At 40.3% G+C, this 13068-nt stretch overlaps 2 protein-coding genes across 7 annotated transcripts in view; both read left to right on the plus strand.

Annotated features, from left to right (window-relative positions):
• The first annotated feature begins 575 nt into the window (after positions 1-575).
• Positions 576-7371, plus strand: LOC106805921 (E3 ubiquitin-protein ligase TRAIP-like). Of its 2 annotated transcripts, none has more exons than XM_014807692.1 (13): positions 576-722; positions 1453-1477; positions 1602-1774; positions 2310-2437; positions 2839-2933; positions 3484-3571; positions 4212-4301; positions 4759-4838; positions 5254-5400; positions 5688-5739; positions 5858-5947; positions 6160-6210; positions 6765-7371. In XM_014807692.1, exons 1-13 carry the CDS (start codon positions 656-658, stop codon positions 6858-6860), a joined length of 1182 nt encoding a protein of 393 aa, XP_014663178.1. In that variant the 5' UTR covers positions 576-655; the 3' UTR covers positions 6861-7371. The 2 variants fall into 2 exon arrangements, with proteins under 2 accessions (XP_014663178.1, XP_014663180.1); XM_014807694.1 differs by having other exon boundaries at positions 5263-5400.
• Positions 7372-8271: 900 nt separating this feature from the next.
• The window catches only part of LOC106805932 (diacylglycerol kinase epsilon-like), a 10707-nt gene continuing 5910 nt past the window's right edge, over positions 8272-13068 (plus strand). For 4 of the 5 annotated variants that reach the window (XM_014807714.1, XM_014807717.1, XM_014807718.1 and 1 more), the window contains exons 1-5: positions 8288-8361; positions 10322-10530; positions 11306-11469; positions 12096-12296; positions 12754-12954. In XM_014807714.1, the coding sequence (XP_014663200.1) occupies positions 10359-10530; positions 11306-11469; positions 12096-12296; positions 12754-12954 (738 nt within the window). In that variant the 5' untranslated portion in view covers positions 8288-8361; positions 10322-10358. Of the gene's footprint in view, positions 8362-10321; positions 10531-11305; positions 11470-12095; positions 12297-12753; positions 12955-13068 lie in introns of all 5 variants that reach the window. The other variant, XM_014807715.1, reaches the window with a different exon arrangement.

The following is a 13068-nucleotide window of genomic DNA, read 5'->3' on the forward strand; positions in this document are numbered from 1 at the left end:
ATATATATATATATATATATATATATATGCATGGTCATGGTCATATATTAGTTTGTGGTTTAATGTCATTTAGGTTAGGGTTAGAGTTAGGGTTAGGGTTAGGGTTAAGATTATCAATCATTAATCATTAATCATTAATGATATCAAAGTTGGGAACACTCCTAATGGAGCGGGGGAGCGTTAGCCAAAATCCGGCCGTTGGACTCGTGCAGTAGCCAATCTCCCGGATTCTGCAGCACATATGCAGCGTAATATTTTCATTATCTCTATACCCGCAACTGTCTCTAAGTAATAAATCGTTTTGGGGTCCAGGTGTTTATTTTATTTACTCGAAATATTTTTAGGCCGCAAAACTATCTGATTATAGAAGACACTAGATATGTGCTACACACCAAATGACTGATAGGTACAAATTTTAAAATTAAAAAAGAAATAAAATATATTAAAAGATAATAATTTAAAAAGAAAAGCAAACTAGAAAAGCCATTAACGGACAAGATATAGAAAATAAACGAAAAGAAGACTGATAATATTTATGACGATGACGATGATCAACAAGAGAACATTTTGTTAGTAAAATGGTAGCGCGTGAATTTAAACATTTAAACCAGAGCATATAAATCAACTTATTTGATTTATAAGCTCTGTTTAAACCATGAGAGGTGTATGTCAAATTTGCACTGAACATTTTGACGCTACCAAACAAATATCGGCTGTTTCGTGTATCCTTTATTTATTGCCTCGATGCATTTAAACTGTAGAGTGTAGTGTAGGTAGGCCGAGATAAGATACAACACTAGGCCGGTGCAAATCCACTTTAGGCACAGTTAGGTATCACGAAGTGATGCACAAATTTCTGTGTATCATCAACTGATGCACAGACTTTCCGTATATCAAGGAATGATGCAAAAACCCTAACCCTAAGCCTAACCAGTGGGCAGTAACCCTAACCCTAACCTTAACACACTTCGTGATACCTAAGGTTATACTTTATGACTTAGGGTTAGGGTTAGGGTTTTTGCATCATTCCTTGATATACGGAAAGTCTGTGCATCAGTTGATGATACACAGAAATCTGTGCATCTCTTTGTGATACCTAAGGTGCCTAAAGTGGATTTGCGCCTCTTATCTCTACTCTAGACTAGAGCCTCCAGGTCTTAGTGGATTGTTACTACTACTAGTAGTACTCAGTACTAAAACGCACTACTAGACCGTAGTCGTCAGTAGCTGAGTAGGCCCATCGCAGTCAGAGTGTAAGGATACTCAGATACTGAGATAGTAAATATAATCAAAAATGTCTTGGCTAGCCTATAGCAGTAGTCCCCATTCTGGCATTCATCATGTAGCTAGTACTAGTATTAGTAAAAATTAAAGAGATTATAATATTAATTGTAATTTGTAGTCGCATTGTAGTGATTTACTGTTATCTTCCTTAACTAGTAACTTCTACAGGTGGACATACATTTCATTTTCACTGGTGAGTACTCTGATACGATAACATTTCACATCACATGCTAAACTCAAAGTCACATGCATCTTACATTGTAGACTTGTAAAATTTATTTGTAAATAAGATGTAATGTTAAGAATTGCATATGCAGTGTCAGTCAATGGCTTAAAGAGTCATCTACGTGTCCGACGTGCCGTGCGAGATGTACAACGAGACAACTCATCCAGCGGCTGTACTTTGAAGATCCGGGGGATGGAGATGGGCATGATCCCGATCATCTTCACAATCAACTGCAGTCATTGAATGCAGCCATCCTAGCCAAAGGTAAATTTTTCTCAATATGAAACTAACACAGTCAAACTTGCATATAAGGTGAATTATGTGAAACCCCGAAAGTGGCCTATATAGACAGGTGTCGCTTCTATAGGGGTGCTTTCATTGTATAATTGGCACTCAATGGAAGTGTCAAAGTGTCAATTCTCATTTGTTGTCAAGTGTCTGTTTTGTAGAGGTTGAAGGCAATAACACAGATTTTACTGTATGTCTATTATAAATATACACATGCAAATATACACAGTCAAAATTAGTGAATACATGAGTTGCAACCAAAGCAAATTTGACAACCTCGGATGTCGGTAAACATAACACTACTTTTTTTAAAGTTGGATTTCAATTTTTTAATCATATTGATAGTAAGAATGCATATGTAGCATCAATAAAGTCTAGTTTAGCTGAACACTAGTCTGAAACTGGGATCAGACACGTCGATTAATAATGAAACAAGTTCAGTTGAGTTGGGTAGCTTCAGGGTATTTATTGTGCCAGTCAATGTGTGTTATTCTCATCTATAATTATCCAGATTCGAAAATTGCCAAGATTCTGAAAGAAAATGAATTGCTCTCCATCAAATGTGACAGAGAGAAGGAGAAATGTAAAAAGCTTCAGGAATCCGTTAAAAACGAGAAAATGGTTCGCCAGGCTCTCAAGGTAAGGCAATTCAAGAAGGTATTGCTTGTTCAGGAGAATGCAACCCACAGTCATAAGAAAGAGGATAATTAGGGAATGTTTTCCTAAAACATGAATGCCATTATGCCCCTGAAAGTTGGCTGGTATCCACACCGATAAAGTGCCCTCTCTTGCATACATGGTATGCCTCTGTGCCCTTCACATAAATCCCATGTAGTGTATGCGTCCCTCCTTGTCCCTTATAAAAAGTGTTGTTGAGAAGAAAATGGCTTTGATAACCCCTCTTTGAATGCAGTATTTGCCTTGGTGCTCCTCCAATTTGCCATAGTGTGCTGATATTTCTGAGTAAACCAAAGACATCCCTTGCCTGTGTCCTCTAAAGAAAAATACAAATTTGACCCCTGCTACGACCTTGCTTGTAGGACCAGCTGAGGGTGGTGGAGAAGCAGGCACAGGCTGCGGAGGCAGCACGCCAAGATGCCGCAGAGCTACGCAAAAGACTCACGCTCTACACGAGGTTTGGTTCGACCTACGAATATATACTTGTAACACACTTGTGCCACAGTCTGATGTCTCCAGCAGCTAGGCCGAAATGAAGAGGAATAACTGACCGACCAATCCACTTACTCACTCACTCACTCACTCACTCACTCACTCACTGAATAACTAGTTAACCAACTATGCGTAGCACACAAACTAACATCAAAATACTGTTATTAATGTTATGAGAGAATTGCGAGGGATGTTCGAATGAATTGCGACAGTGTTGGAATTTTTATACTGGTGTCACTCAATATATCTTACATCATTAAACCACCTGCTTTTTGGCCATTATAGTGTGCAAGCCATTCTATCGGGACAGGAAGGTTGCCATGTTGCAACGGTAGATTATATTTTGTTAAACATTTATTTCAGGTTTTAAATAAAACAAAATTTTTTATTGATTAAAATTCTCACATTATTTTTTATTTATGTATTGTTTTGATTGTTGTAAACCTTGTATTTAGATGAAATGCCTTGTGTTTACCTACACCTATGTAATCTAATGTCTTATTAATTTAATGCAGAGAGTTGGCTGGAGCTACAGCAGGCAGGAAGAAAGTGAATGCTGAATGCACGAAACTACAGAAACGACTCTTATGCGTAGAAAATGTGGTGAGTGCAATAATACAAGCGAAAGATGCACATCTCGCATTTGACAAACTGATAGCCACTGTTCATGACTTTTACCCTGTAAAGGCCTGCTGTGTCCAACTAAATTGCTGGTTTTCAAAGTCGAATCAGTTTTTGAAGTTTTGATTGTCGCACGGACAAAGTTGTCGTGGAGCGGACGATATTCTGAACTATTGTGGGTCAGTAAACTATTCTAGCAACATGACCACTGTTGATAACGTGTAGGTTCAACAAATAACAGGACAAACACAGATACCGAGTAAAGTCTTTACGCCATGTTTACTCCCGATCTCGTGGTACAACCCCTATGCATTATGGGACTGACGGGTACATGTAAATACCGGAATCACTCTGTACAATGAAACGGAACTACAAGCATACGTTTACACAGTATATCAACAATGTTGATAACGTGTAGGTTCAACAAATAACAGGACAAACACAGATACCGAGTAAAGTCTTTACGCCATGTTTACTCCCGATCTCGTGGTACAACCCCTATGCATTATGGGACTGACGGGTACATGTAAATACCGGAATCACTCTGTACAATGAAACGGAACTACAAGCATACGTTTACACAGTATATCAACAACCACCTGCTAATTAAGATTACTTGCAGTTGAATCAGGAGCGGCGGGAGCTAGTGACGCTGCAGGAGCAGCTGAGCATGGCGGAGAATGACCTCGAACACTCAGAGTCATCAATAGAGGTAATCCGCTCGTTCGGTTCGTTCAGCCTGTACGCTTCACTCCTGTGGGCTTCAGCTACAGTGTGGTGTACTGCTGCATTGCCATGGCGACTCGATTTGTACTTTCGAGTGTTATTGTGAATGATCGGAGCAGCCAAGTGCCCCGGCAGTCAAATAGTCTCTTTCTGTGACAGGGACATTGATGGCGAAGACAAGCAGTAGAGTGGTTGTGACGATATATCGTGAGATTATAAATTCTTAGTCATGAAATACAGGCAAAGTCGACATTTTGGCATCCACGCAAGTAAGACCACACACAAACCGTGTGAGCTTGACTGACCCTGCGACAGTATCCAAGGAGGCGTGGTTATCTTGCTTAGATAGATTGGTGAATTGCTTGCTCTATTTACCTGCCACGAGGGGGGGATACCTGTTTCCAAAAGTTTATAAATTTGTGAATTTTTTTTTATAAATGTAGAGCCTGAAGAAGAAAGTAGACATGCTGATGGAGAACAGTGCTGTGCGAGGAAAACCTGGAATCCAGCATATTAGAGAAAGGTAGATTTCACACGATAGAGACCTAGGGCTCTCACAGCCTGCCAGAAGATCTATGTAGTATAGATGTTTGCATACGTGGCGTGTGCAAAGAATAATGGTCCTTGTGACATAGTTCTTGCAACCAGAGAGACGTGAGTGTTTTGTTAGTGTTTCATTGATAAACAGCTAGCATTGCTATAGAATCGACATCTCTCTTTGAGGCAGTTCTCTAACTAAACGCTCCGCTGATTAGGCAAGATTACTTTACTAGACCGTCGAGATAACTCTAGAGTATATCTCGCTTTGAAATGCTCTGCTGGAGCAGTTTCCTTCAATTACTAGCATTCGCAGCTTCTTTTGGGGGACAGGTCGTATGACGTGGTGACGTTTGCTCGGGTGTGTATAACGATTATCTCGTTGTTCGCGCGAACTCCAGCGTCTTCAACTCGCCGCTTGCGGAGAGAAACGTCGGCAGCAAGCGAGTGCGACTGTCATCGCCGGAGGAAGACGGCGACAAGTTTTGCAGTCCGCAGTTTGTGAAGCCGAGCCCCGCGACGCAGAGACTGCACCAGGCATGCGACGAGTAAGCGATTGGTTTGTCTTTAAATTCCGTTTTCAAGACTAGGAGCCGCGATGACACGGGTTTATGCTCTGCTAGTGATTGTGGTCTAGTGATGTTGGCGTCGATTTCAGGATGCATATCCAGAAATGTCATTCACAAAGCATGTGCTAACTGTTATTCACTCTATTGTGATTGTACTGTATGCATTAGATATTGTGAAGATACTACATGCATTAGCTAATGCGATGTTAGAATTGTATGATCTGAGATTAGAGTTGAAAACTCGAAACTGTTGCATTCTCTTGCAGATACACTCTTCCTCCACTCAAGATTGCTTCCAAAGCAAAATCAATGAAAGCTGTGAGTATTTTAAGCATCTGACACAACAGTTCCTCACTTTTATGCGAATTGATTGGTTGATACTGATATTTATTGAAAGTCATATTTGTGGTTCATTTAATACATGCTCTAATTACAGAAGTCGAACTCTTGCAACAATCTCCCCCGGGTTAGTGCTTACATGACAACTAAAAAGGCCTCCACCACGGCTTCCAGTTCTTCGTGTATCGTACGTATAAATGATCGATAGATAGTTAGTCAATGTAATTATATATATAATTATATAGCGTATAATATAGACTATATTATATACTCCTGATATAATTAGGTGTGCATATGATAGCAGTTTTAATGTCTACTCATTAATATTAATAATTTTTGGTGGGATTTGTAAAATGAACATATTAATTAGGAAATTTAATTTGGTTTTATTTTTTACAGTTTAAGACTGGCTATGATGGTTTAGGCGGTACATCAAAGACTGTCAAGCTCGTATCCTTTCTATTGCCAACATGAAACAAAAAAAATGAAAATCAAATATTTTATTCATTTGATAAAGGCTGAACATACAGATACATATGTCATGTAGCCTGTAGGACACTGTAGGATTTTGAGTACTGCGATAACACTATCCAACTGTGCCACCCTCTGACAGAGTTACTCTTTAGGATTTTCATTTTCCATTATTTACACAGGGGTGCTAATAACAAAAGTGCAATTATATATATATACCTAACTACTACCTGAACGACTTTTCGTTTATTATCAGTACATACATAGTCTAACAGAAATTAATAGGAAAATTCTTAATCCTCCTCCTCCTCCGCCTCCTACTCCTCCTCGTCCTCTTAAATTAACAAATAAGAAATGCCCTTGGTGTGTAGCTTGCAGCTGAAAAGTTTCATAGTGAAACGCCATCAGGGGATGCAGGTGTGCTGGCGGCACTAGCATTGTAAGCAAATGACCATCGACAGCTTTAAACCATTTTTAAATAGATTTTACTCGGGTTTTTAATGATGAAGTTCCTTAGCTACACGTTTCCACAGACGTCAGGGAAACCGAGCCAGTCAAAGCCGATCCATCATCCAAAGAATCGATCCACAGATGTTCTTGCTCAGATGATGGATAAATATTTGCTATGACGTTCCTGTTGCTGTCTCGTTACTCTGCTGACTGCAGATAAACGTTTGAATACTTTTTTCATGTGAGGAAGACTACTGCATGTGTCATTAAGAGTATATATATATATATGAATAGTGTGTAATATGAAATTGAATCTTCATTGGATGTCAAAGGCATTTCAATATTATTATTATTTATTTATGACCACATTGTTTGTAGGACCCTTATTGCTCTATTCTGCAAAATATGTACATATGTTGTTTATTTCCTTGGAAGCATATTGAAATATTAGGAAATTGAGGATGGTAATGGTTTGGTTTAAAGGGCCCATGTCCCCCTGGCTGCGAGAACGTTTCCTTAACTCTAACTTATAAAGTACTATAGTAAATCCCCAAGTCTCGTAACCATGAAGACATATGGTCCCTTTTATCAAAAATTTGTGAACGTGTGTAACTAACTAAAATGCTATATCATCTGATTATGTACATTGGAGATATAATTGGTGTCAAAATATACCATATTGAATTTAAATTTCTATGATTTTCGATTATACATTTGTATGTTTTTCCACTCATTGCTACCTACCTATACATTGACCGATCCGGACAATAGCGTAGTTAGGATCGAGGGGGCCATGGCCCCCCCCCCCTGTTGATCCGAAAGTTAGAAAAAAAAGAGAATTGTCATAGTCAGACTGAAGGCTGTACATGTACTCAAAAGTGCCTCAAATACCATCTCCTGCTATCTACATTTTCAAAATTTTCTGGAGCAGGACCTCCTTCCTTACCCCGGCCCCGCCTGTTTTTCAAACATACACACCCCCTCCTTGGACTTCTGGATCTACCACTGAACAGTCACAACAGCGAACAACGAACGGGAGCAGAGAACAACGAACAAAAATGTCACCTTTTTGCATGCATGGCACCCAAAACAAAGATCGCAGAGCTAGAGCCTGAGGTGGGGAACACAGAGGTGTGGAGAGGGAGGCGGAGAAACCATTAAAATATTAATTCATCGATCCACTATTTTGCGCAGTTCGCTGTTTTTGCCCCCCCTCCCTGTTAAAAAATTCTGGAGCCCCCTACGCCACTGGATCCAGATACCGTAACCGGTAACAATTATCGTTGACCGTAGCCAAATGTTGACGGACGGACGGACGACGCCCCATCGCAATAGCTCATCTTGACGATGTCCAGGTGAGCTAAAAAAATGTCCAAAAAATCAAACCGTAATCTCTGCGGCTTTTGTTTATTCATATTATGTTTTATTTAATGTCTGTACTTTGATAAAGGTTATCCTAGGCTAACATCAATACACATTCGATGTATAACCGTTTCTTAGAGAGTGAATTAAATAAAACTTCATTCTCGCTGTGAAGTGGTGAAATGATTGCTATATTTACCGTTAGTCGGCGCTGGTATCGGACATGGCCGCCTCTGTAAATAAATGCGGAGATTCTAGTATCTCGTCGTCATACAATATAATATAGCCATTTTTATAGGTACTATATAATATTATAAGGTATGTAGCATTTCTGTTATCATTATATTGTATCATATGTTCTTGTGGCACATATTTACTATTCCCGCGTTACACAGCTTGCGCTTGCGTGACGGAATTCATGCAATCATTTAACTTGGGAAATTGTGGTAAACATGATCATGAATATGATGATGATGTTGTAACTTGTACTTGTAGTTGTACTGGTTCAAGGATAGAGAACATGGGTCCCAATAAAACCAATGTCATTTACATCAATATAAATATAATATTATATCAATATAATAGGTTAGGGTTATGGTTAGGGTTAGGGTCAGGGTTAGGGTCAGGGTTAGAATTAGGGTTAGGGTTAGGCACATTGGTTTTAGTGGGACCCATGTTCTCTATCCTTGGGCCGTTGTACTTGTAGTAACAAGTAGTCGTGTGTAGACTAATCATTTGACATTAGACATAACGGCCCAAGGATAGAGAACATGGCCATGGGTCCCAATAAAACCAATGTGCCTAAACCTAACCCTAACCCTAATTCTAACCCTAACCCTAACCCTAACCCTAATCCTAACCCTAACCATAACCCTAACCATAACCCTAACCTATTATATTGATATAATATTATATTTATATTGATGTAAATGACATTGGTTTTATTGGGACCCATGTTCTCTATCCTTGAACCGACATAACAGTAATGTGCAAATGTGACGCAGCGAAGCAAGTCAAATGTAGTACTCGCTGCACTGCTAGAGAGTATAGTGGCTACTCCTAGTCCTAGTCCGAGCCGACGCAGTCCCTAGTAATGGGGTCTGCGGCCGTGTCTATCTCAATCACGGAAAGCCACCTCCAGTTTGGAGGTGGCACTTTTTAGTAATATATGCGCCCGATATATACGTTGCGTGGAACTTACTTTAATCTGAACTTGAATCATTTATCTACGTGCATGCACGCTATGATGTCCTGGTAGCGGCCACAACATAAGAATATATCGTTGTTAACCTAATGGTAAATATAAACATCATGCCAAAATGGTCTGTCTTCATTCACATTTGTCAACCAATGAAAATCACTTCCGGTTACTTCGGCTATTCCCGATGTTCAAATATAGTTCGTGCCATCTATAGACTATGGTCCAGTTAATCTTCCGAGTGAACCCGAAACTACAGGAAGTGAATTTCATTGGCCGATCGAAGTGAATATGGCCAAAAATATCGAAGTTACTCTTACTAGGATGAATTATTGCATGAAAACAAAGTTCTGAAACAGAGATAAAGTCTTCGGAAAGCGATATTGACAAACGGAAGTTCTGTACTTGATATTTTGGGTTGGATATACCCCTGTCACGCCCTCATTGCTACTCGTTTCACCTATCCAATGCCCACAACAAAAATTGCAACAATTTTTACAAGGGTGACTGCAGACGATAAACCCGCACCCTGAGATTAGCAAAGCGGAGTTATAACGTCTGCATTTGCGGACTAAGTCCTACCATGCACTACCGCTGAGAGGGTCTATGTCCCCCGGGGTACTGCCGGAGCGTACCCTGGGTACGGTCCGGTATACCGGAACGTACCCTGGTACTATATCTAATATGCCGGACCGTACCTCACCCAGACACTAACGAGTCTAGGGAGTCGCCTACGCCTACTCCCTAACCCTAACCCTAATCCTAACCCTAACCCTAACCCTAATCCTAACCCTAACCATATCAAATAGTGACCAGGGTACGTTCCGGCAGTACCCTGGGGGACATAGACCCTATGAGCTGCACTACCAGTACTACTACTACTACTAGTTCAGTAGTTGTAACTGTGTACTTGTAAGTTGTGGTTTTTTACGATTAATACGGATTATTCATAACAATATCAATATTATTACTACTGACAGTACAGCAGTACAGTATTGCTATCACAAGTATGTATTATGTACTTGTAGCTGTGCAATTTTCTGTGTTACAGTCCATAATATAAAATATATGCGATTACAGATAATACAGAGTTACATACGTTCAGTAGGCTAACAATATGGAGGAGAATGTGGAACCAAAGGCAAAGAGCACTGTGATGTGGGGAGATCTTCCACCCAGCAGGATTTCATTATATGTCGCCATGGTATTCCTGGGAACAGTACTAATAATTACCCTTATAAAGAGGCGAAAGAGACATTATGAAATTCCAGTGCGGGACACAAGAAAAGGTATTCCTTCATGAGCATTTGCACGTTTTGCAATGTGTGTGGGTGACAGCTGAAGCGCTTCTATAATGACTTATTAAGAGCAGCAAATACAAAATTGTGTTTGTAAATTATAGTACCGCAAGTTAATTATGCTTTATAAATTACAGACGAAAATGGGGATGATTGTCATGTATCCCTTGTCAAGGGATAAGCCCTGGTGTTATCATGTGTCTGCCACACATGTATATATATGCTAATATCAGGGGGGAATAATAACAGATCTGTTATTGTTCACCCATGCTATATATACTCCTGGTATACTATGCACTCCTGCAGATTTCAATGCTTGGTATCCTGCCGGGATAGTAAAAAAAAAATCAAAATCGGGATAGTGGCTGTTGAGCATATTTGCAAGGGCAAGCGTAAGCGTAGCCGATGTTGATTATAAATGTGATGTGTATACATTGTATTAAGCGAACCAGACAATACGTTTGCAGTGTACTTGTCTGTGCATATCTGTGAATCTGTTTTCATGTTTTTATATATACATTACTCATTTTACATATTAATTACATTACATATTTTCAAATGCTATTATTGCATATTTCAAGATTTTGGATACCAACATTGTTGAAATTACTATCCAAAAAATGGGATGCCAGATCTTTGGGGGGATACCAGATTTCAATACCTGGTATCCCGAATGGATACCATAATAAAAATCTAATTTTGACCCCTGGTATGTGTCCCACCAATTTAAGATTTTTCGACCTTATTTACTGAAATTCCTTTTCAGGACACCGGTGGTGTGCGACAGAAGTGATGTGTCGCCCACTCTACTGCGCAGTGTGCACGTCACATTTTGCGGAAGGGTTGCTGTGTGATTGTTGTGGCATCTGTGTGGATGTAGACTGCATGACGACTGCAGACCAGTCGCTGCATTGCAAAGCACTTGCTACTGTTAGTATTATTCCTATCACAATTTGCAATTAAGTTTCATAGTTTTAGTGTAAAGAGTGTCTCAATGCCAAACCTCCGGTAACAAAGCACTTGCTATTGACTGTTAATATGAATTCTGTCATGATTCACAATTTTTTTAATGCACTAGAGTGTAAAGAGTTTTTCACTGTCTAGTATCGCGGAAGGTACCCCCTAGTGAGAGAAAGCATGCAAACTTGTAGCTATAAATACCAGTCACGCACCCCGCTAATAATTTTACCGGCCAAGCCTTAAACTTCTACAAAAAAGTACACGTCGGAAGCCTTTTTCCCGGAGGGAAAGTAGCAGTGTGTTTATTACTGTTTAATCAGTTGTGACCACCGGGTGTATACGGGTGTGTCGACGTAGACGTAGCTTCCTCGTACATGATACAGATACTCTCTTTATCCCCGGACAATTCCAACATGGAATGCACTACTACCTACTACCGAGACTGCTCCTGATGCGGCTTCATTCAAAAATGTAATTAACAGCAGTAAAGAAAATGTGAAAAAAAATTAGGTTATCAAAGCGATGTGTGTAGCCACACCAGGCGATTAGTAGAGTACCAGACAAGACAAGGCATGAGATTTTACGATATGTTGCAGGAGCTCGGTGTGCCACTCACTCATCACTGGGTGCACGGCAACCTGCTGATGGCGAGCGGATGCTGCGCGTGCGGCGAGTCGTGCGGGGGCGGCGAGCAACTCGACGTCGGAGACTGGCGATGCTGCTGGTGCGAGCGTAGCATCCACACGCACTGCATGCACCTCCTCACGGCAATGCGCTGCGATCTGGGCAAGTACAAGGTGCGTGACGCGTGATGTCATTATCCTAACGAGCACAATGGGGAAACGTGCTCCTCGTAAAAACGTGGCAGTGCTTTTAACGAGGGTTTTTTTCTGCTGTGGCCATCAACAATATATGTGGGACGTTAGGATTGAGGTTTTCTGTATGGATCTTGTAAAATGAGTTTGACAGGCAACAGATCAGCTGTTACTCCAGTAAATATTTTGGATTTATTTTGAAATTATATTGATTTTATGTAATGAAGCGCGACACGGTGACATGATTCCAAGATGCTTACACCTTTCCTGCACTTGTGGAGTAGGAGATAGCCTGGTTCGATCTACTCCCCTGTAATATATTTAAAAAAACGTAAGCCATATGTTGTTTTAGTTGATTCTATATTGTTTAAGTTATATCATGTTTGCATTACATCTATAAGAAGGTAGTATAGCTAATTCGAATGGGCTTACTTTGCAGAATATGATAGTGCCTTCCAACTGCATTACCTTGAAGCAGGTGGGCTGGAAGGGTCGTAAACACCTAGTTGTTGACTCTGTTGTCCCACCGACAGATGATCCTGCCTGGAGTCCTGTAATCGTCATAGCAACTAAACAAAGTGGGAACAGAGATGGCATACATCTGTTGGAGTTTTTCCGTGGCATACTCAATCCAGCTCAGGTGAGTCTCTCTCTCTCTCTCTCTCTCTCTCTCTCTCTCTCTCTCTCTCTCTCTCTAGCTCTCTCTCTCTCTCTCTCTCTCTCTCTCTCTCTCTCTCTCTCTCTCACACACGCC

Source organism: Priapulus caudatus, unplaced genomic scaffold (genome assembly GCF_000485595.1).
Source record: "Priapulus caudatus unplaced genomic scaffold, Priapulus_caudatus-5.0.1 Scaffold133, whole genome shotgun sequence".
Taxonomy (NCBI): Eukaryota; Metazoa; Priapulida; class Priapulimorpha; order Priapulimorphida; family Priapulidae; genus Priapulus; species Priapulus caudatus.